The following is a 25,974-nucleotide window of genomic DNA, read 5'->3' as shown; positions in this document are numbered from 1 at the left end:
CTATTTATATATATATATATATAAATAGATAGATATACATATACATATACATATAGATAAGTAAATAAATAAACAAGCACCAGAAATGGCAGTTTATTAAGCTCATTCACCTCCTTATGCTCTAAGACTTTATCAGAATCCAGTCACAGTAGTGATGTACAGGTCACCCATTCTCTAACTAAGAATATCAACAGACAGAACAGCTGTAATAATGTGAGAGTGGATAAGCCAGTCCACTGGCTCTCAAGTGTATTGGCTCTCAGTCATATCAGGCCATCTCTGGTAAGTTGAGCTAAGCTAAACTGTTGGCAATCATCTTTAGTTTAGAGAAGGAATGGCAGGTGCTAATACACAGAAGATTTTACTCAAGACTGTTCTTGGTACCCAGAAAGGACAAAGCATAGAGACCAATGCTGGACCTATCTATTCTAAACACTTTCCTGGATATACCAAAATTAAATGTTGACTTTGCAGCAGCTTCTGCCCATGCTGGGCAACAAGGCTTGGCTCGTGACTTTAGACCTAAAAGAGGCATACCTGCATGTCCCAATCAGACTATCATGCTGAAGATACCTCAGATTCAAAGCTGTCTCAAAGCATTACCAATTCTCTGCACTGCCCTTTGGCTTATCTACTGCACCCAGGGTCTTCACAAAGTGCCTGGCACCAGTAATTGCTTTCTGCAGACAAAGAGGAATACAAATATATCCTTACTTGGACGACTGCCTCATGCAAGCAGAGAACAAGGACATTCTACTACAGCATCTGACATTTGTGAAAAGACTTTTTACATGCCTAGGGTACACAGTCAACAAAAAGAAATCAAAACTAGTACCCTCTCAAGAGATAATATTCCTGGGTGCAAGCTTAAATACAACTGCCCAGATGGCTTATCTCACTCCAGACAAACAAAGACAACTGACTACCTATTTCAAGGAAATGGCAACAAAGGCCCAGTTATCTGCAAGAAAAATTCTGCAGGCTTTGGGCTTCATGGCATCCTGCATCCTACTAATTCCATATGCAAGACTGCATATGAGGAAACTCCAATGGTACCTAAATGTGTCTGGATACAACATTGCCGCAGCCTGGAAACAATGATTACTCTCATTCCCTGCATGCAACAGGAGTTTCAATGGTGGGCAAAGGCTTGTCACCAAAACAAGGGACAACCATCCTCACTACCCCCAGCCAGGCAGAGCCTTACGACGGATGCATCAGATTACGCCTGGGGGCCCCACATGGCAGGAAGAGGCATTCAGGGCACCTGGTCCACAAACCAAATGCATCTACATATCAATCCAAAAGAGATGCTAGCTGTTCAAAATGCCCTGACAGCCTTCAAGGACCTAATTCATCCGGGACAATTACTGATAAAGACAGACAACACCACGGTCATGTGGTACATAAACAAGCAGGGGGGGCACTCATTCTTACCCCCTTTGCAGACTAGCAGTGGCTTTATGGGACACAGCATCGACTTACCAGGTTCATCTGCAGGCACAATTCCTGCCAGGAAAGGAAAATACACTGGCAGATGAACTAAGTAGAAACCTCATGGATCCCCACGAGTGGCACCTGGATCCACAAGTCTTCAGCATGATAACAAAGAAATGGGGATGCCCGGACATAGATCTATTTGCCACCCCTCACAACAATCAGCTAAAAATTATGCACAAGGACCTATCACAGACAAGCATGGGAAGTGATCGCCTTATCTTTCAACTGGACAAACCTCTCAGTATATGCCTTTCCTCCACTGCCTCTCCTCCCCAAGGTACTCCTAAAGGTCAGACAGGAGAAACCAAAAATGATTCTGATTGCCCCAGACTGGCCACGCCAGTACTGGTATCCAATCTTAAGGAGCTTGTCTCAATGCCCAGCCTGGACCTTACCTCAAATACCTCATCTACTGTCCCAACAAAACAATCAGATTCTGCACAGCCAACTCAGGACCCTAAACCTGGCAGCATGGCAGATACTGTAACCATACAAAGCACACCTCTCAGTAAAACTGTGATGGATGCCATTTTAGAATCCAGAAGGCCTAGTACTAGAAAATCCTATGCTGGAAAATGGAAGAGATGTTGTGCTTGGAACCAAGCTCAAGGAACTGATACATTTGTCCCAAATATTCCTCAGATCTTGCAATACTTAACTGAGATGCTGGACAAAGGCCTATCTTTTTCATCAATTAAAATCCATGCCTCTGCCATTTCAGCTCATTACAACACAGAGCCACCACTCTTTTCTCATCCCTTATTAAGGCAATACCTCAGAGGAGCCAAAAACTTAAGGCCTCCAAGGAGAATGCCAATACCTGCATGGGACCTCAATTATGTCTTGGAAAAACTTTTGAGCCAGCTTCTACTGCGGATATAACGTTTTTATCTTGGAAAACAGCTCTGCTCCTAGCAATAACTTCAGCAAGATGAGTGTCAGAGCTACAGGCTCTCATGGCTGTGGAACCCTTTATCATTTTTTATCCAGACAGGGTCTCACTGAGGACAAACCCTACATTTATGCCTAAGGTAGTATCCAGTGTAACCCTTAACCAAATTATTCATTTGCCAACTTTTTATCCAAATCCACAGAACAAGGGGGAGAAAATTCTGCATTCTCTGGTTGTACACAGACAACTTAGATTCTACTTGGACAAAACTAAAGTTTTCAGAAAGACAGAACAATTGCTAGTGTTATATGCCAGAGGATCACAAGGAAAGGCTATCTCCAAGCAGACTATTTCAAAGTGGATAGGCCACTGCATTAGTTTCTGCTACTCACAGCATGGCAAACCAGTGCCTAAGGGCATTAGGCCACATTCAACCAGAGCTGCAGCCACTTCTGCAGCCTTTCTCAGGGGAGTACCAACAAAAGACATTTTAGAAGCTGCTACTTGGAGTTTGGTGCATACCTTCACAAAACATTACAATCTGCCACTTTACTCTAAATCCAGGGCAGGCTTTGCCACTGCAGTTCTGCAGGACCTCATAGCCGCACCTAATGCTGTTTAGCTCCAGCCCCCCCAACCATAGCTTTGGGAATCTATCCAAATGTAATGACTGCAACAGTGAAACACGAAGAACATAGTACAGTTGTGTACACTTACCATAAATGTAGATGTTCGAGTGTATTCACTTTTGCAGTCCAGGTTACCCACCCGCCATCCCCCTTATTTTTGCTGGAACTTATCTTTACTTCTCTAATCTACACAACCTATGTGGTGTATTTGCTTGTAGATGAAGGTAAAATATATTTTGGTGCATGTATGTTTTATTAACATATTTTTAGCCTACCCTTTCGGGGGCACCTGACATCTGGGGCAAGAAAAACTGAAGAAAATTGCGTCGGCTGCATCTTTTATACCCCTGATGATCTGACGTCAGGGAAGAGGCGACAGCAACCAACGCAGGACCAAAGACTTTGGAATTCAGGCTGACTGAGGGCAACCTGCCAGCAGAATAACCCAAATGTAATGATTGCAACAGTGAATACACTCAAACATCTACATTTATGGTAAGTGTACACAACTGTACTTTTTGATAGCTTCTATTTTTTTTGTTTGTGGTCTGATTACACCAGTCACAGTTACATACCCTAAGTATATACCTGTTTGTCATACCAAACTTATATTTTGGGTGCATTAATGAATTTAGCAAGACAAGCTATTTCTCAGTCAAAACTGTTTTACTTTCTTCTGCAGGGCCTTATCAATGTATTGTCTATCTGAAGAGTGCAGGGATAGAACTCCCCGATTCTTTGCTATTGGCATGTATGTCTCCTCCCAGGCTGACTACAGCAGTTTCAGTTTCAATAAATGGTTTTAGCACACTGATGCAACATGCCTGCACTAGTTTTTCTCCATCCAGTTTGTCTTCTTTTGCAGATCATTTCATGTGTTTTCTCTGCCATCTTAAAGTCATCTTGACATCTTGCTAAGAAGCTTTATCAGAGTTGTTAATACTAACACTTTGTCCCCTGCTGTAAGCTCTCTAAAGCTGGCATGTTCATAGGTTCATAGGTTAGTACTAGGCTACCGGCCCTAGGGCCTAAACAAGCCTAGCCATAAGAATTCCCTGGATATTTCTTCCCACAATATTTACTTCCCTGGACTCCTGTCTAGCAGGGCGACTGACGTGATCCCCGGGGTGAATTTCCTATCTCCCATACAGTCGTCAAGGTTCCTTTTGAAGAGGGTCAAGGAGGCACTCTGCTTGACATGTATGGGCAGTCTATTCCAGAGTATGGGGAGTCTCTGGGTCAGGAACCTATCCCTCCAGCATGTTTTGTTCATTGTGATGACAAGGTTTAGATCCCTGGAGTGTGTGGCTCTGCGGGATTGGGATTTCTTTAAGTGGAGCATGTCCAACAGCTCAGGTTTTGACACAGCCTCAGATCGCCTCTGAGTAGATGATATACCACAGAGTATAGCTGGAGTTTTTTTAGAAGGTCAGCATAGGGCATCTTCTTTAGGCCTGTGATTCTTTTAGTGAGGTATTTCTGCGGCCTTTCCAGCTGTTGCAAATGTCTTGTGAGGTACATACCAAATGGGGCGTTGTACTCTATAATGGGTCTAATGAGGGATGAGTACAGTGGGACAATGACCTCCTTTTTTTCTGGATGAAAATCCCTTAGTGATGAGGTGTGCCACATAGAAGGATTTCCTGACTGTTGTGGCGATGTGGTTATCAAAGGTGAGACCACTGTCCACCTGTGTCCCTAGGTCTCTCATCACACTTTCAGTGTTTAGTGTACTGCCACCTATGTGGTAATTCATGGGTGTATGGTTTTTCCCAAAGGGGATAACTATATATTTCTTGGCAGTAAGCTTGAGCCCATGGCTCTGACACCAACCATCTGTTTCTGTAAGGCCCTTTTGTATAATATCCACATCATTTGGTGATTCAGTAATGGCTCCCAGTTTGCAGTCATCTGCAAACTTTGTTAGCCAGAGTCCCTTAGTGTTGGTCTGTACTTCAGAGAAGTAGATGCCAGACAAGAGCGGTCCCAGGACTGAACCCTGAGGTACTCCACTTGTCACTTTTCTGGAGCTGGATTTGGAGTTGGCTACTTTTACAGTCTAGGTTCTGTCAATAAGTCAGTTGGCAACCCATTGAATGATGTAGGGATCTATGCCTAGCTTAGCAGGTTTAGCTATGATTCCAGAGTGGGGGATGGTGTCGAAGGCCTTGCCGAGGTCCAGATAGGCTGTGTGGACCGCCTTACCCTCGCCCACAGCTCTAGAGACTGATTTGAAGAAGTCGATCAGATTCAGGAGACAAGATCTGCCATTCATGAACACAAACTGGGTGGGATCCAGTGTTTGAAGGTTGCCAATGTCTTTGTTTATAAGTTCCATGATGATGTGTTCCATGCCCTTGCAGATCAGGCTCATCAGACTGATGGGACAGTAGTTCCCGGGATCCACGGTGGATCCCCCCTTGTGGAGTGGGATACCTGTAGCTGTGTGCCACTCAGTGGGCACGAAACCTGAGGTGAGGCTATGATTAAACATGACACTTAGGTGAGATGGCAGTTCATTTTGTAGTTCATGGAGTTCACAGCCCGAGATGTCATCTAGTCCCATGGATGCTGTATTCTTAGCTTTGGAGAGTGCGGTTTCTACCTGTGTGGTCATGATTATCAGAATTTGGAAATCTTTTGGTTTTGAGATGGGCCTTTTAGGGGGTGAGAGGGGGGGGTGAAGTTGGCACTAAATTGATCTGCCAGGATATTGGCAATATCCTTGTGATCAGTATATTTAATGCCATTCTGTTGTAGCTCAGAGCAGATCTGAGCATTGCCATTTAGATTCTTGACATAACTATGGAATGCCTTGTTGCTGTCTTTGGAATGTTTGGCAATTTTATTTTCGCAATTAGCTTTGGAGGATTTTATGAGGGGTCTCAGCTTCTTACTGAGGCTGGTAAGGGAGTTGTTTGCATCCTGGGATTTTCGCCTTTTCTGCAACAGTTTCTTCCATCTGTTGTATAGTTTCTTTGTGGCAGGGGACCATCAGATTGTCTTCCTTTTTTTGGAGGAGAGCGTCTTGTTTCTATTTGGGATGGCACGATTCATGCACAAATGGATGTGCTCGTACAGTGCCTTAGTGTAGGATTCAGCAGTCGAACTTTCAGCTCCTGTCTGCATGGGTGTCATGAAGTTTGTCACTTCTGACTTGAGTAGCATGAAGTTGGCTTTGGAGAAGTTTTTCGCATAGGTTTCCTTACTGGGAGGTGGGGGTGGGATGTGGATGTCAAGGGTGATTTGCTTATGGTCAGACCTGACCAATGAGAGGGTGACCACTGGTGTGGAGCATCTATCCCCCATGTTGGTAATGACCAGGTCTAGGATACTGGAGCCCCTGGTGGCACAATGGATTTAGTTGATCCAGGGCATTGGAATTTATGAATTCCAAGAACCTTAGGGAAAAGGTGTTGGTACCCGAGTAGTTTTCCCAGTTAATGGCAGGGTAGTTGAAATCACCCAGTATTAGGGTGTTTGGTTGTATCTTAATATTTTCCAGCATGGTTAGAAAGGTGTAGTGAGAATCTTGGGGCATGGTGGGGGAATCTGTAGCAAGCTACAATTTGGATTGCAGTCTTACCTAGTATTAGTTGCACCTGGAGAATTTCAGATGCATTGTGTTAGGCAACTAGCCTGGAGGTGTGAATATCTTTGGTGAATATGGACACTCCTCCTCCTTTAATGTTTGGGACTTGGTTTGATGGCCGAAAAGTGTGGTAAGAGTTGTAGCCTGGTATTGCAGGGCTGCTCTTTGGAGCCCTGAATCAGGTCTCATTTACCGCACAGATATTGATGTTCTCCATTTTTAGGAATGCCTCAAAAGAGTGCATTTTGAGGTTTAGACTTCTAGCATTGAGTAGCATTACCTTCAGATTTTGCATGCTTGTATCTGTTATGGTGGTGGTTTTGTCCTTTGAACCTTGCCTAAAAAAGGCACTATGGGGTGGCAAGAGCTTTAGCCAGTAACCTGAATCCCCAGGGTGACAGGTGTAGACCATCTCTGGCAAAGCATCGTGGTTTGTCAATCATGTCTTCCCAGGAAGACAGATACTGGATCCCCTTTGAATGACACCAGAAGCTTAGCCAATTGTTGAAGTCAATCATTTTGTCCTTATACTGTGGTATCATTCTGGGCAAAGGCAGGATGCTACTGAGGGCTAGTGTCATACCTGCCTGGGCCACATGATCCAAGAGCTCTTCCATGTCTCTTTTCATGTAGTCCAGGGAGGTACATCTCAAGTCATTCACTCCAACATGGACAATGACAGAGTCGTATTTGTACTTGTTGTGGAGTGACTTGAGTGCATGTGTTATGTGGTGGATCCTGGCACCTGACAGGCAGCTGACTATAATTTTCTCCTTGTTCTGCCTGGTGAAAGGGACATCAGTGTGCCTGACTATAGTCACCTATGACTAAAGTGTTGGGTATGTTGTCTTGCCTTAGGGGCTGTTGTTGGGTGGCACACTGGTGTTATGAGCTATGTGTCACTTTGGTTGTGACTGGTGTTTGTTTGCATTTCAGATTCAGAGGTCCTTCTTGCTTGGGCAGGGTAATATTAAGGGCCTCCACATATGTGGGTTTAGTGTTGCTATTTGTGGGTGTTGATGGTGTGGGTTTTGAAGGGCTATGTGTTGGTTGAGGTGTAGTGCAGTTGTTAACCTTCTCCTCTTGACTGTCTAGCACAATCTTGGCTGGAGAGAGCTTTGCTTCCAGTTTGGCTATGTAAGTGCATGTCTCACAGGTTGTAGTGTTGGGTGGTAGGAGGAGAGGGTTGTCTGTGTACATGAGGCAGTTGCTGCATTGTCCCAGTTTGCCCAGAGTCACCAGGTGGACAGGAGAAATCACCGGAAGCTGACCCTTGGACATACCTGTTTAGGTGCCTTTTTTTGTAAGGTACAAGAGCTGTTTTCCCTTACCTTTGCAAGGTACTGTGCAATTATAGGCTGTTTAGTGCCTATGATTAATTTCTCCTTTGCTTGTATCAGTTTAAGGCTTCCTAGTGCTTTCCAGCAGGTTCTAGAGCAAGTGCTAGTCACAGGGGTTCAGATTTTAGTGCTACTACTGAGAACCCAGCTAGTTCTCTGGGAAAATTTGAAGAGCAGACTTTCTAGCACCTGGAATAATTTAACCGTAGCCCCGCAGTGCTGCACAATGTGAAAAATGTGCAAACACATGCGTTTTTAAGCCTCTGTTGCATATATTTTATCTTTTGCATATGTCCTTTAACTATCGGCATAATTTTCAATCTATCCAGCACATTTGTAAAATGTACTATTATACTTTTAAATGTTTCTTTCCTCCTCCCAAGTCTCCTTTGCTGTGTCACTGGGCATTTATGCCATCCCTATGTGCTGTCCCAAAATATTTAACTATGTGCCATTTGTATTACAAATATTTTATAAGGTTTTGCAACTAACAGTTGGTGTAAAAGTTATTCTTCTTTCTTTATCCTATATATCAAGTCACTCCTTAACTCAAAAATATGGACAAAGAAAGGAGACAATCTCTTTCTCCTTTTATTCTGCTTATATTTTCTCTGACTCTGATTTCTTAAATTTTTCATTGATTCTCTTAAAACCTGCAAAGATATGAACACTTTCATCACAGCACTGACATGACATAGAGGTTATAGCCTTTCCCCTATAAATACAAGTATATACTTCTTTTCTTATTCCTTCTCTACAAAAGGTAATGCAAGCCAGAGACTTTCTTCTGCTTTTTGCACTTCATTTACTTTCATCAGCGTCTGTGCTTTAAGTATCTGCTGCTGAGAGTGCTGCTTCTGAGTAGCCTTGTGTTTTAGCACTACAGAGAGTCACCTAAGACTCTCTTTTTCTCTTAGTGAGTTTACCACCATGGGTCTCTCCCTCTCTATCTCTGCCAGGGTTGCAGTTGTCTTGCCTTTCATCTGACAATCTTCCTCCATCGTCTCTAAGCTATAAAGAAAAAATAGGTCAGCTGTCCTAGTCTGGCTCACCAATCCAGATCCATCCCCCCCTCCACCTCTTCAACTGTTAGTTGTACAGAAAAAAAAAATACTCTTTCTTGTTTTTAAGAATTGTAGCAAGTGACATGCTGCATTTATATCACGTGGTATGCTATAACTTACTAATAATGAGGTGCACATCTGCACCGATATTCAGAAATGTCAATACAGAAAGACATGTGGTCACTGCACTTAACCATGTGATTCCCCCAGTCACACCCCTTAACATTTTTCACCAGTGGCAGCTGACCCCTTCATCCCATCCTAGCTACATTTCTGGTCTCCATGCTAACATCCCTCCTTATTTGATTGCATAAATCTTTTGACTAGGTTCTGAATTAGGCTCCATTAGTTGCTGTGCTAACGTCTTTCAATAACTTAATAACTTTTTTTTTATAAGACTTAGTAACAGTTTTCTGTTATCACATAGTTTTTTCCTCCCTTCCAGCCAAGGCCAGACTTTTTTTACACCTATCCCTTTCTCTTTATTAGGGCAAAGTACATTTAATAGCACTTCGAGGTGCTTCTGCATCCCTTTTTGTACTTGGAGTATATTTAGGAGCATGTATTGTTACCAGTGTGTCAGACTACTGTTGCTGCTGCCCCCCCCCCCCCATTTTAATGGTGGTATACTGAGGCCACAGAGGTTTTAACTGTGGATGTTCTTGATTTGGTTCATGTACAAGTGGGTAATTCTTTGCAGTGTGGTTTTGATGCTGTTCAGGCCTCCTCGAGGGGTGGCTGCTACTAGTTCTGTTCTTCGCAGACATGTGCATGGTTGGGATCAAATTTAGCTGATGCATGTGTTAAGAGGATTTTTTTTTAAAGATTGTCTCTTTTCAATCTGCCTGATTCTGGCTCAAGCCAATGCCAAACTGCATATGAGGAAGCTGCAATGGTATCTCAAAATGTATGGACACAGCACCAAGATTTGGACACTGTCTCATCTAAATGGAAAGTTTTCTCCCTCCGCACTCCCATAATTTCTACAGAGCCTTGAACTGAGGGCAAGTCTTGGTCAATTATGATATCATGCGATAAATACTAGACATAAAATACAGAACAGTTTACCCAAGAGAGTTTGAAATTTTTCATGCATTATAGAATACTCATCTCCATGGACAAATATTTCTTCCACTTTTCCCTTACCACGGGCTTTACATCTACAGACATATTTACTTAATATGTGTAACTGTACTTCCAAGATCTGGTAGGTCATGTAATTTCTTTCCAACTAATAATTCTGTACATTTGTTTAACTTGGTAGTGACACAGGTACAGTATGCTGATACTACTGTTCTAGCAGTTAATTTGTCACATTCTGTTGGTTCACTTTAAGTATCAGAATGGTGGCTAGAAATCACATTTGTACTGTCACACCTTTCATGCTTTCATTACCAGCAAGTTGGTTAGAAATGACATTCTTACTAGGAACAGCATCCCACATTACTCATTAAGCAATGTGCACCCTCTTTCCACATTTAAAACATAGCTCCCTATTGTAATTATGAGACCCTTTATTTATTTGCACTTTGTTCACCGGGAAAATCTACTGTGCCGTTCACAGCCCACTTTCAGTGGAGGCCCGGGGAGAAAAGCTCTGCAATTAACATACATTGGTGAATATCGTTTAACAATTCATTCAGCAGTAATACATAGAGTAGAAAAACATCCAGTTCAGAAGTAAATACAAGAGTAGATTTAGCACTCAGTAGCCAGAAACATTTGTATATAGTCACACAAGTAAAGAGGTAAGATTACATTCATGTTTTCTATGTTTTAAAGCAGTGAAGAGTTACAGTGTTCATTATATTATGGTAGAAGGGAAGACATCAGTTATACTAAATATATTAAGGAGGCTGGGTGCATATACAGTTCCAGGTAGAAGAAAGGTATTCATGAAATGAAGTTTTGAAAAAGCCAGCATTCTTGTTTTTTCTAATTAAAAAGGTAGGGCATTGCAATTTTTGGCTATGGAACAGGAGTAAAGGAGCTGGCCAGCTGGAAGGTTTGGCTTACATACCTGCAAGAGTTGCTGATTCTCAGATCTGAGGGGCATCTTTGGGAGGTAGTAAGTAAATACTGAGCTGAGGGCAGGACAATCTGAAGGTTTAAAAATCATTTTGTGTGCTATAGTTAGTTGCACGTAAGTGAGTGTGGAAGTTCTAGCCATTTTAGGGAAGGTAGAGCATTCCAATGATGGGTAGAGTATTTGTCATTAGTAACGAATCTGGCTATTTTATTGTAACATGTCATGAGCTTGGCTTTTAGTGAGGATTGGAGGTTGGTGAGTAATGGAGTACCTTAGATTAGTGAAGGGAGTGAGTGAGTAAGCTGAAGCAAGGATTTGTCTAGTGGAGAGGCTTAGGAAGTGAATATGTCTATAGAGAATTCATAGCTTTTGATGGGTTTTGCGAATATTATGTTGCATGTGGATATCAGATTTGAGGTGTTCATCTGTGGTGACTCCAAGAAGTTTTGTGTGGCTAACAATTTCAATGTTAGAATTGTTTAGAGAATATATAGAGAAATTAGTTTTGTCTAATGGAGTTGATTTTTAGTGGTGAATAGTATGATCTTCAATTTATTTGGGTTTAGAGTTAGGTGGTTATTATACATCCAGGTTTCCATGGTAGAGAAGGCCACTTGAGTTTTATGTTGCAGGTCAGAGATTGAGTCAGCTGAACATACAATAGTTGAGTCATGTGCATATTGAATAAGGGAGCAATGAGCTATAGAAGAGTGTAAATCATTAATGAAAATGCTAAATAGGAGGGGTCCAAGTACAGAGTCTTGAGGAACTCCAGTAAAGGTATTTAGAGATGGAGTGTTGTCATTTCACTGCTTGTCATCTGTCTTTTAAGTAATGTGAGAACCAGATGAGTGTGGTAGGGAAAGTCCCATGTTAGAGAGTTGGGTTAGAAGTAAAGGGTGGGAAAAATGTGTTGAAAGTCTTTGAGAGATCTAGGAAGAGGGTGGAGATGATTTTACCATAATCACGGCTCTGTTTACTATAAATTGTAAGTCCCAGAATTATGAGAATAAAACAGCAAAACGCAAGCACAATAAATGTTGAAAATTAGTGTTCTTGTTTAAAGTTTTTTTGTTTTTTTTTTGCAGAGGCAAGGCCCCTACATCCACAATGTGGGAGGATGTACCTCATACCCCTACAACATAAATCTTTTAACTCTAAGATTTTCATACCTCAGAAAAAACAGAATGTCTTGAGAAACAATAATCTCAGATTTAGCATATGTAAGACAACTTCATGCATTCAGTCTCACTTTTCCAGGACTTGTACATACAAGTCACAAAATGTAAAAAAGTCACCCTAAAACATATTGTTTTAGTTGTTGGAAATTTTTGTGTGCTCATGGGCATCTGCACACTCGTAGTTACAGGCTTAGACTGCTCAACTTTAAGTAGTGTTTCATTAGCTACAAATTAGTGACAATATTCATTAGCTACAAATTAGAGACAAAACACCTCACCAGAAAAACGTACTATCTTTATTGCTCTGCACAACCTAGCTAAACAAGCCATACACAGGCATAAACCAACTATTTCAAACAGACATAACTTGCTCTTCTAGGCAAAACAAAACAGGAAGTAAATCTTCTTAGAGGCCAAAAATCCACTGATCCCACCTTCTCCCCTAACACCTTCTAGACCTCTCAAGACCAACTGTCAACTTCTGAATTTTTCAAGGAATTCAGCCACCTCCCTAGAACTGCAAACTCTACTTCTCCCCCAACTCACCCACCTTTTATCCTCCACTTCTATTTTAAGAAAATTACTCATAAAGACCTTGACTAACGTCTTGAAAACAGACCCATGGATGCACCTACTGTTACATACAGCCTATTCCTTTAGTTTACATCACTCTGCAGAGACTTCCTTACCACAACTCTTCTACATATTTATAACCTCTTCTTAACTCAAAACACAGTGCTAGACATACAGAAAACTACTCTTGTCAAAATCCTTCCCAAACAGTTTCAGCCAGAAAATGTCTTCCACTTCTGCCCTATCTTCATCCTCCCTACTCTTGAAAACTAATCTACAATCATCCAATTACATCTAACAGTACCACCTCCTCATTCTTAAACAGCATGGGTTCTGGGCTGGCTATTGCACAATGGCAGGACTAAGGTCACTTACAGAGGAGATCCTTTTCAACATGGATAAAGGAAACCTTTCTGGAGCTCTCTTTATTGACCTTACCAATGCTTTTTCTATTACTGACCACTTCCTGCTCTTTCATTCCCTCCAAGAAATCAGAGTCAGTTCCAACACTATGACCTGGTTCCATTGTTTCTTAACAAACAGGTATTTCAGACTCAAAATAGGATAACCCCTATCATCTTCATCACCACTTATCAGAGGAGTACCACAGGGATCCATACTCATCCTCATTGTTGTTTTCAGTCTTTATTAACAAGCTGCCATCTGACCCCCCTAACCTTCCTAACACTCTTTATGCAGATGACATGTTTATCCTTCAATTCCATTCATATTCAACTACTCAAACCTAACTTCAGTCTGACCTCAACTCTCTTTATCCATTAAAAGTCTGAAGAAGCCTACGGGTGAAAACGCTAACTGTTAACTGCAATAAATCCTGTGTTTTTTACGTATACGACTGCATCGGTTTGTTTCATATTGTCATCAGCTTTTAGACTTATACTTTTGCCATCTGGTTCCTGAACGGATTTTTATCCTACGATTTCTCTTTATTCTTGGGTAATAACCATAAGTACTTATAAACCCCTCCAAAACTAAAGCTATGAAATTTGGAACCTCACAAAAGCTTATAAAAGCTCCTAAACATCTCCACATCACAGACATCAATGGCTCCCCAATAGAAACAACCACATCCTTTAAATACTTAGGTTTATGCCTAGGCCAGTCAGGTAGCTTGCAAAGCCACATTGCAAACACTAAGAGAAAAGATCATTTCTCTTTTTTTTCTGGTCCTGGAAATAAATCTCCCTTTCTCTGCAGACCAGCTAGACCTGCAATAGGAAAGTTAGTCCTCTTTGTGCAACTTGAATATGGGGTCTGCAACACAGCCACATACTCTGAAAAAAATCATCCATTGAAAACAAAATCTGCAGATACATTTCCAACCCCCCCCCACCCCAGAACACCACTGCACTACCATCTCCAAAGTCAAATGGCTAACAGTGTCCTACAGAGCTGAGCTACTCCTGGGGCCTCTTCTTTTCAAACTACATCAGCTAATTGCCTTCCCACACCTCCATAATAAAAAAATACTCTTTCAACCTCTGCAATCTCTCCCATATAACTTCCTCACTCCAGATACCCCAATCTAATATAAAACAAATCTCACAAAACATCAACAAAAATGTCCCGGTGAACAACATAAGTAAATAAATCACCGTACACCTAATTTTCAAAGTCTAGAACTTCTTGCACCCATAATGCTACACCACTTTGAAGGAACACAAATTAAGCAAACTAAATTAATAACTATCTCCATATTTGCAGGGAGGCAAGCTCCCCTGCATCCACTATATGGGGGCTCTGCCCCAACCCCCCAGTAAAGTAAATGCAAGATCACAGTACCATGAAGAAAAGGGCACACTTACAGGTACGTTAACCATGCTGCATGACTACACATCAGTAGCCTGTATTTAATGTTCTGGGTTCACTGTTGTGTACATTCGATGTTGTGATCTTTTGGCAAAATCATCTCGATGTACCGTGATTTGAAATTCTGGTTCTTTGATTATTTGAAGTAGACCTATATATATATATATATATATATATATATATATATATATATATATATATATATATATAAGTACTTTGTATACTGTGATAAAGAAATATGTATCCTGTCTAACTCTATGTCATTATACTGCCTACCGTCCTTGCTAATATGTTATTAATGTTACATTTGTAGTAATCTCAGAAATAGTAATGGCAGTCTTGTACTTGTATGTAAATAGCCTATGTTTTTGTTAAGTTCTTTCAGCTCATTTACTGTACCTAATTATCAATGTAACTCTGTTGGAGCTTTTCTCCCCGGGCCTCCGCTGAAAAAGGACATGTATCCAGTCGGACCATCCCGGTTAACAAATGTAAAATAATAATAATAATTATAATAAATATATATATATATATATATATATATATATATATATATATATATATATATATATATATATATATGTATGTATATATATATATATATATATATATATATATATATATATATATATATATATATATATATATATATATATATATATATATATATATATATATATATATATATATATATATATATATATATATATGTGTATATATATATATATATATATATATATATATATATATATATATATATATCACTGGCAACAGTGGGGGACAGTCATTGGGAAGGATAACTGGTACTCACACAGCATTTCTAGATGCAGCTCTCTGCATCAAGTGCAATTCCCCTTAAGAGCACACAGAGACCACTGTCAATTTGGGGCTGGTTTCTCCTCTTTCTCCAGATCGCCAATAAGACTTCCCTCTGGCACAACTATAGAGTTGAGATCGCAGCTGAGTGACCAAGCCAAGACCTCCAGCACCCTCTCTGTCCAACCAGTGCTTGTGGCCCTGCCCAAGTAGCTGACACACACACACTCTTTGAGGTTTGCTTTACAAACACACACACACACACACACACACACACACACACACACACACACACACACACACCTGGGAAAGGCTGGCACAGGTTTACTAGCTATGCACCCTTCTGACACCAGTCACTCCTTATCAGCTACTTTAGGGCCCTTAACAAAGGGTGCCCAATCGTACTGCATAATATTAATACTAATACAAATGGTAGTTTGACCAAGAGCAAGGCTGTTAGGAATGGCCCACACAGATTCACCAAATAAATATGCAAGTACTCCCAGAACTTAAAAATCTCAGATCAGCCACAATGAAAGGGTTAAATATACTTAATAATAAATAAAGAACAAGAAAATACTAAGTATATAAATACTTAGACATCAGAGTTCAAAACCACAGGAAATATTTAAAATAACATTTCAGTACAGCCTCACACAAATAATGTCAAACAGAATCTAAACTAAGCTTCACTATATTCCTGACTGCTCACATCTTTGGCAGGTGCAGAAAGTCATAAAACAATTGCATTCCTTCATGCTTGCAAAGTAGCAATTAGGTCAAGAAACAACAAGGCTAGTGAAATACAAACTGCACACGGCAAAAAAAGTTTTATAATTTAATAATACATAAAAATTGTATTCTACAAATATTCTAGTGCCTCGGCAAACAAAGACTTCTTGGAGTTAACACAGAAACAGAAAAAATACTTCCCTTAAATACTGCAGGAGCATATTAGAGACATAAAAAATAAAAATGATGATAATCCAGTGGCTATGCATTTTAATTTGATGCATGATGGGGTGTTTACTGATTTGAAAGCATGTATTTTAGAGCAAATTTGTGTAAGGGATACTTGTGTATTATAAAATAAATTACTTTATAAGGAAACAGTTTTTATTCTTAAATTTGATACATTGGTACCTAAGGGCTTACATAAGAAATGTGATTGGAAAGCCCTTTGGTATTTGAAATGTTTTGATCGGTTAATTATTGGTTTTAATGAGTTTTTTATTTAAGGGCAGAGCTTTTTCTTTTTCTGTATTAACTCCAAGAAGACAATTTTTGCCGAGGCGCTAGAGTATATATATATATATATATATATATATATATATATATATATATATATATGTGTGTGTGTGTGGTTTACTAGCAAAATGTCAAATTAAAAAAAAAAAACAATCAGAATCTTGAACGCTAATGCCAAATCTGAAATATCACTTAGGTGAAATGTAAAATCTGCTGAATGAATTCAGCAGATTTGACATTTTCACTGAATATATAATGTGATGTCCATATAGGAGCTGTGAACAAAGAACACTGAGAGGCAAATGACTGAACTCCATACTTTTAATATGAAAAAAATGTGATGTCCATATAGGAGGTCAGGTAAGTGGAACTCCTATGATTCACATCACGTTTTTGCAGGGGGACAAGCCCCCCTTCACCCCCTGCTAACTATATATTCCAACTCCAAGATCACACTACAGTGAGGAAAGGGATTAATGTCCCAATCCACACTGTACTGCAATCTGTAGTCATTAGATCAAATGCATATCAGCGAATGCACAGTAGCATTCGCTGATATGAACTATCGAGCATGTGACATTCGGCAACATGGCAATCAGCCATCTGCTGTCTGATATCCCTTCTGCAAAAAATCTGCAGAGAATCTTCATTTAGGATTTTGATAGTAAACTATACATACATACATATATATATATATATATATATATATATGTGTGTGTGTGTGTGTGTGTGTGTGTGTCTGTTCATGTACAAGTACACCCATCGTTGGCACACAAAATATTGACATCTTTAATTCAACAGTAAGCAAGCATACACAAGACATTAAATGTTCATTCAGTCATTCTATCATGTAATCCTGGCAATTAATTGATCTGATTTTTTTTCCTATCTTCTGAGTCTCATAGAACTATATTTAATGGTTTAGGACTTGTATATTTTACCATGACTAAGCGCATATCTATTGTTAGAAGTAGGTGACTAATAGATACGTATTTTTTATATATTTTTATACATTTTTATATATACTTAAGCCATACTAAAATTTATAGTTTGTTTTATTTATTTTTTAGTACACACTGGCAGATAATATACTGTCTAATTTGTTGAGAGTTTCTATAGCTGATTGTTATGATGTGATAATTGGAATCAGTCTCAGATTTGTGGCTTGGATTTTAAATAGTGAATGTTTACTTTTGTATTTTTAAAGTCTGATGAAGCATTGAGGACAACACAGAAGTGCTTACTAAGTTATAATAAAAGCTTTTTGGTTTATTTTACTTAGCCGTGTTTGTTGTCACTCCGTTTTTATCCTGGTTCTATTCTTTGTGTACTGGTGTGACAACTTCATCCCAGCTGTGCGGTTGTTTTTTACTCTTTTGGATTTATGAAATGCTGTTTGCATAGCTATCCTCATTTATAAAATCTTAGGAATCATGACATCTTATAAAGGAACACTGCTATCAAGAATATGTCCTTATTTAAAGATCTTGGTGTCTACATTAACCCCAAGATGAATTTTAAATCTAATGTTTTGGCCGTAAAATCGAAACCCCTATGCTATGTGTTCAAGTTTTCATACTGCTTCCAAAAGTGTTTGTAACTTCTGTTAGTTCAATTTTTGAGTCAGATTTTGTTTTGTTTGTATCCTAATGGTGATTTAATTCTCATTGACGGAATGCAATGAAAATTTACTAGATGGCTACATGATATTCAGGCCCTTAAATGTCCTAACAAACTGAAGCTATTAGACTTATTTTTTACTCACTACACTTTAAAAAGAGGCAGAATATGCTAAGAGTTTAGGACTTTACACACAGAGGAGTTGGAAATATCGCTGGGTTTGGAGTTAACTTATTCTAAATGATCATTTATGAGACAGTAATCTTTATTACCATCTTGTTTTTTTATAGAACTATAAGACATTTCATATTTGCTTCCTACAAAATTGTTCATTTATGAAACAACTCCTAGGTGATATACATAACTCCAACTCTATTAAAACCATTAAGATCTGAATAGATTCATTGGTGATCATTTAGTATACTCTGCAAATATGGAGTCTTTGTGTTCCAACATGGTATCTGGCTTGAAAAATGAACTATGAACTATCTAAAAATGACAAAATATGTTTCATTTTTAGTAAAGAAGCAGCAAAGAAGTATAATGTGAAAAACTCTATAAATCCTACATTTTTCATTATACATACAAATTTCATGTTTAAGAGGCAACAAATAAGAAGTTGTTCATAATAAGTAAATGTTTTTTGCAGAAATGCATGTATTATGTGCTTACCTCTGTACACTGCAGTCATACTAAGATGCAATCATTAACAGAATACTTACATCTCCCCAGTATTCTAAGTTTAGTATATTTTATTAAAAAGGCTGAGAAGCATGCTTTGATATGCATGGTTTGTTTGCAAATTTTGCTTCTCTGTTTCTCTGAATTATTTGCTAAGTATAAGGACTTTTCCATTCAATTTTACTCTTTCTGTTTTGAGACTTTTTACAAAAGTATAAGTTACAGAAGCAGACAGAAACAAACTTCAGTTCATTATGGTGTTGTGTTCTGCATAGCAATGAACTACATAAGTAATGTATATGTACTAAAGTTCTACACATTGTGGATTTACACATTTTCATACAAAAGACTATAACTTTTACTACAGTGATTAATATTTATATATTCGCAATACAACATTAAGGCAAGAACTGCATATCTTTTTTTAGCAATATACTGTAAAGGATACAATATTGATCATTTTGTCGAAACACATTTTAAAATATATTGTATATTATCTATAGCTTATCAATCCATTAATAATTAAACCTAGATGGTAGAATGACAAAAGATTATTGCAGTAGCAACATGACCATGACAATGTGTATTTTTCTTTACAGGCAGTAGAGAAGCTGCTTTTACATATGCCATCACAGCTGCTGGTGTTGCTCATGCCATTACATCAGCATGCAGTCAAGGCAACCTAAGTAACTGTGGCTGTGACCGAGACAAGCAAGGCTACTACAATCAAGAAGAAGGCTGGAAATGGGGAGGCTGTTCAGCAGACATCAAGTATGGAATTGAATTTTCTAGGAGGTTTGTGGATGCTAGAGAGATTAAAAAGAATGCCAGAAGACTGATGAATCTACATAACAATGAGGCTGGGCGAAAGGTATAACAATGATAACCATTTTATAAAATGCACTTTACTTTGAAGTGGGAACCTTTTCTTCATTCATGCATTCATTCATTATATATGTTCTAATCACTCAACCAATCCAGCTTGTTCAGAAAACTGAGCATAACTTTTAACACCTGCAAGCTGCTATAGTTAGATTGATAATTTAAGTAATGTGGTAAAAAAAAATGTTTCTTTCTTATAGCTATCTGTGACTAGCTGTGATTGGTACAGAACTATGACACTAGTACAGAGTTGCAGTCTTGGCATATGGAGAAATGAGAGGCACAGTGGATAAGACATGAAAAGAATTATATCCAGATAGCACCCCAAACTGTGACACTCTGATCTTCTGTAGCCTCCCCCTCACAAGCTGCTTATACTATGGATTTCAACACTCCAAGTGGGGTAGACATGACACCTGTCCAAAGAAGCAAGTCATACAGTGGTGTGGAGGATGAATCAGATGACTAATGACAGCCTGCAAGATATGCCTAATGGTAGATACCTGCAGTGTGAACCAAAAATTCATAGACTCATGTTATATATATATATATATATATATATATATATATATATATATATATATATATATATATATATATATTCTTCAACATAAAATATAAACCCTTAAATGAGCCTTTTATTATGCAAAATAATCTTTCTCCTACATGTAACAAATTGCTTTATGAGTCTAATGAAAAAAAATGTTAACGTGCATCATTTTATTGTACTGCATTTATTTATTCATTTGTTTACTTATTTATTCATTCATTCATTCATTTACCCATTTTTATTTATGCTTGATGACAGAGGTTGACTGTGCTGGGCAGACCCTTTGTCAGGGAATACAAAGGGTAGAGCCCCAAGGACAGTTGTAAAGTGATCATTTAGAAAAATTATCGATACAGGTTTAGTACAAATTTGAAAGATTACAATTCATTAGTCACAAAAGGCACAATTGTAGTTTATCAACATTAAAGATATAAATTGGTAACAAAAATTATAAAACACATTGTAACAGATCATAAAGTCATAACAGCAGTTATAATGCAAATCTACAAAGTAACACCTTCCTCAATGAGAGGCTTTTATAATAGTACAAGTTATTAGTACTTGTGTATGGTATGTTTGAATAGACAAGTTACATGGTGAGTGAAGGTGTATTGTAAGTCTTTATAGTAAAGTAGCAGTTGTGTTACGTAAAAAGACAGATAATATGTAAGAAAACTATGTATCTACAAGAATTAATGGCTCTTACATGGGAATGAGATATAGTAGGGGGTTCTATGAATATGATTAATCAGCTGACAGTAAAATGCTATTCATTAGCTGTGGTGGGGCACCTTAGTAGGATAGATGGGATCGGGTTAGGTAAAATGTTATCTGTTTGAGGTAAGTAATGTGAGCACATGTTAAGGTTTCTCACATGTTGCTTTGTTGGGGATTTGAAGGTGAAGAACCAGGGTATAGCCCTAAGATTGCATAATACTGTGTTCCATTTAATTGATAGAAAGTTAATAGGAACTATATCACCTATCTTGGAATTACATTTACTTACTTTTATTAGAAACTGATGGCTGGGCCTGCTTGAGTTGTCTGATAATAACAGGTTATTTAAGGTTGGGCAGGATTGGGTATATAATATTCTGTGAGCAAAAGTGACTTACTGGTAAGTGATTTTGTTTGCTAGTGGCATCCAGTTTAGCTGATTTACAGGATAGCACAGTGATCAATGCTGTTTTTAGGCCAGCTATGAATTTAGAAATTTTATTGTAGGTGGAGGTAATTTTACAGAGTTTAGACTGGCACCAAACTATTTCCAAGTACTGTGTTCCATACAAGAGTCTGGGAAGTAGTAGACCTTTTCCACTGTTTTTCTAAGTGTTTGGAAGTAGATATTTGTTTATTCCATATAAGGCTCCAAGTTTTTTATGCATTTTTTTTAAATGGCAACATCTACATTCTACTTAAAGGGTGGCCACGGTGGTGCAGCAGTTAGCATTGTCGCCTCCCAGCAAGAGGTTCCATGGTTCGATCCTGAGCTGGGATGCCTTATGTGCGGAGTCTGCATGTCCTCCCTGTGGTCGCGTGGGTTTCCTCCGGGTGCTCTGGTTTCCTCCCACATCCCAAAGACATGCTGTAGGTGGATTGGACACTCTAAATTGGCCCTAGGTGTGAGTGTGTGTGTGTGCCTTCTGGTTGCTCTGGTTTCCTCCCACATCCCAAAGACATGCTGTAGGTGGATTGGACACTCTAAATTGGCCCTAGGTGTGAGTACGTGTGTGTGTGCCTTCTGTGGAAGGTCGGGCGCCGGGCTGGCAACTCGACACTATAAAACTCCACTGACAATCATGAGCGGACAGGTGATCCGCTGTGGTGACTCCTAACTAGGAAAAGCCGAAAGAAGAAGAAGATCTACATTCTACTTAATATTTATTTTGTAGTTGATTGTATCTCGTAGGTATTTCCAGAACTGTGGCATGAGTTCTGTGGGCTCACATGGTCATAGATTAACAGTAGGCTTATACTGTTGTTTGGCAAGTACAATTAGCATAGTCGTTTTTTTTTCCTCAGAATTTGCTTTTCTGCAATCTAGTGCTTAGAGTATTAAAACTATCTGTAGGGTCTCAGATTGGGGGGCTTTTTTTCTTTAGATGACTGTAGTAAGCTGGAATCATCTTTATAATGAATAATATGGAATCCATGTGCATGTAAATATGTATCATTAGTAATTATACAAAACTGGGTTACTCTTATTCAGAAAAGAGCATGCTGATTGGACAGCCCAACCAGCATGCCCATTCTAAATTGAGCATATACCAATAGGAAAAAAAAATTCCATCCTCTGAAGTACCATTAAGAGGCTAGACTTTTCTACTGGCATATGCTTACAGGACGGCAAGATACAAGGCAAATCAGATATGTTCTGCAAAACTAAATAATCAGAAATTCATCTGATTTTTCTTTTATTTAGGTGTTGTCCTTTATTTCACCCCCCCCCCCCACAAAAAAAACAGCAATGGAGATTCTCCTGCACTGTACTGATGTATTGTGTAAGTGTGGGAGTATTAGTCTCACATGCATGTGCAGTACATCAGCAAACAAGGAAATATATGGAAAAAGAAAAAAAGGTAAACAAGTTCTTTCTTTAATAGCATCATTTTGGACTTGTTTATTCCACAAGGTGTTAAATGTTCTCAGGGTTTTGTTCATACCATACCTGCTGGTGGAAAAAGTTCTTCTCATCATGCATTTCCTGGTACACATAACCAGGATATTTTTCAGACACCAGAGGCAGGGATTCTTTCAGGAATAACACTGAGCATGTTTCTTCAGCATGTTTGGGCTTTCCTGAAGGCAGACATCATTCAGGTATAACAACAATCCTGCATCTGTTATAAATTATGTACAAAAGTTTACATGGCAATTGGCATAACATTAATTTTGTGGACTTGTCATCCTGGCTTGACAAATCAGTAGGTTTTGAACACAATAATTCAATTATCAATAACAATACGAACACACAAAAACAATACAACAACCCTCAAAAGTTCTGGGCAGGCTTAAATCATCTACTTTGTCCAGGTCACTCCACCACCCCAACCCTGGCTAACTACACCCATAGTTCCCCAGAGACAATAGCTTGCACCTTTAATAACTTTTTCACTGAAACAATCCAATCCCTAGCAAATCAACTAACCCCCTCTAACTTAAACCACATGCCTAATCTACCTAATAATCACCCGGTATTTGGCTTCCAACCAATATCCACTAGCTTTATCAAAACACTTCTAAAAAATCTAAAACCTACCACCCTCGCCGCTGACCTCCTCCCTGCAGAGTACCTACAAATAGCTGCAGATGTCATTGCATATCCCATATCTATCCTCCAACAGAACCTTATCCGAAAACGCTATCCCCTCCCTCTGGAAAATATCTCACATCATCCCACTCCATAAAGGTGGTAGCTCCTCAGACATATCCAATTATAGACCCATTGCCATTCTTTCCCCACTAGCCAAAATAATGGAGAAATGTGTACACAAGCAACTAATGCAATACATTTCACAGAATAACTTACTATCCGACTCCCAGCATGGTTTCAGGTCATACCACAGCACCACCGTAGCCCTCCTTTCCTTTACTACTGCCATAAACCAAAACAGGAATGACAATAGGCTAACCTCTGCCCTCTTTCTTGACCTATCAAAAGCCTTTGACATGGTCAACCATGAACTTATCATTCTTTCACTAAAATCTATTTCCCTCAACAAGCCCTGCTACCCAGTGGTTCCAGTCCTACCTGAAGGCAGTACTATGGCAGGGCAAACTCTCCAGTGAGTTACCTCTCACACTTGGTGTCCCTCAAGGGTCCATACTAGGTCCACTACTCTTCTCTATTTTTATCAACAACCTCCACACTGCTATTCCTAAAGCCACCTGCATCCAATACACAGCTGATTCCACTCTCATCTGTTCAGCCACCTCCCCATCCGACTTGCAAATCTTAACCCAAAATACATTTAACACTATCGAGAACTGGCTCACCAATCAACGCCTACTTCTGAACCCCAATAAAACTAAACTTCTAGTCTTCTCTCCCACTAGTAGATCCACCACACTTTCATTCTCTGTCACATCTAACAATGGTACCACTATTTCCCCAGATAATCACACCAAACTGCTAGGGGTTATCATAGACAATCTCAAATGTGACCTACAGGTCAACAAAACCATACAGACTATCAATAAGAAGCTTGGATCACTGTATAGAAACAAGACATTTTTAACCCCACTGGCTAGGACTGTAATCGCACAATCACACCTACTCTCTACTCTCTTATATGCCTCGCCTGTACTCTCAAACCTCAACAAATCTGAACTAAGTAAACTGTCCCATAGCTACAATCATATTGCCAGATTCGCCACTGGCTCCACCTATAGAACTCACTACAGCCAGAACCTTAAACAACTAGAGTGGCTAGAACTGCCCAGCTTAATTCAATTCAATCAACTCTTAATAGCGCACAAAATTTTGTACCACCCTGAGGATACCCTCTCACTTAAAAATATTATTAAGCCATATAGCAATCTAAGATCCCTATGGTCAGCCGATAAACTACTGGTCCAAACCCACAAAGCTAATAACTCTGCTGGTGAATCCCTGTTTGCCAACTTCATTGGCAAAACCTGGAATTCGTTGCCAAACTATATAACCCTACAATCCTCCAAAAGTCTCTTCAAAAAAAAAAAAACTCAAACAGTATCTCAAAGTGAATTGGCTATGTCCATGTACCAACCCTGATTAAGTTATAAACTAAAAGCATATTCTGCAATTATAATAACTTGTAACTACATCACCAAGCTGTGCTTTCAATCTGATGTCTCTTACTTTTAATTCTCTGTCCATGACAATTGTGAGTCCCTACTAGGGAATCACTACTAACCCATTGTATATAATCACTTTGTTTTTATAATTGTTTGCTAACTTTTGTGTAATCTATGTAAGTTTGTCTTTGTGGAGCTTTTCTCCCCAGGCCTCCACTGAAAATGGACATATATCCAGTCAGACTATCCAGGTAAACAAATGTAAAATAAATAAATAAAATAATAAGTATTTTGCTTCCTTAACAGACAATATTTTTTCACTGGAAAAGATACTTTCGAAAGTCAGGACTCTACAATTGGATGATGCATAGTTGCTTGAATATACCAAAAAATGAATAGTACCTAAAGGGCTGTGAGTCTTTAAGTTCCCAAATGGTCTGTGTCGTCGTGACAGTTTTTATACCAAATTTTAAATCTGTTTGGTAGACATGGGATTGAATTAATGGATTTATTTATTATGCTAAACCTGGTGGACGTCTTCGAGAATGTCACCCTGGATGAAGGCAAAACAGCACATCTTGGCTTAGCCAAGGCTTTTGACATAATCCCCCACTCAGGCATCACAGAGAAACTCCCCCAGCTGGGAATTAACCCATATATTACTAGATGGATAGCCAGCTGGCTCACCAACAGGATGCATATAGTCAAAGTTGGGGATTCCACCTCTACCAGCAGACCAGTTAGCATTGGTGTACCACAAGGATCTGTGCT

General features: G+C 39.1%; 1 protein-coding gene across 1 annotated transcript in view; it reads left to right on the top strand.

Moving 5' to 3' along the window:
* WNT7B (Wnt family member 7B) overlaps window positions 1–25,974 on the top strand; it is a 1,045,953-nt gene that overhangs the window by 929,519 nt on the left and 90,460 nt on the right. The window contains exon 3 of the mRNA XM_044088094.1: window positions 19,595–19,866. Within this exon, the coding sequence (XP_043944029.1) occupies window positions 19,595–19,866 (272 nt within the window). The remainder of the gene's footprint in view (window positions 1–19,594; window positions 19,867–25,974) is intronic.

Source organism: Protopterus annectens, chromosome 11.part0, assembly GCF_019279795.1.
Source record: "Protopterus annectens isolate FY-2018-M chromosome 11.part0, PAN1.0, whole genome shotgun sequence".
Classification (NCBI taxonomy): Eukaryota; Metazoa; Chordata; order Ceratodontiformes; family Protopteridae; genus Protopterus; species Protopterus annectens.
The sequence above is the reverse complement of the archived record's forward strand: the minus strand, read 5'-3'. Positions and strand labels throughout refer to the sequence as shown.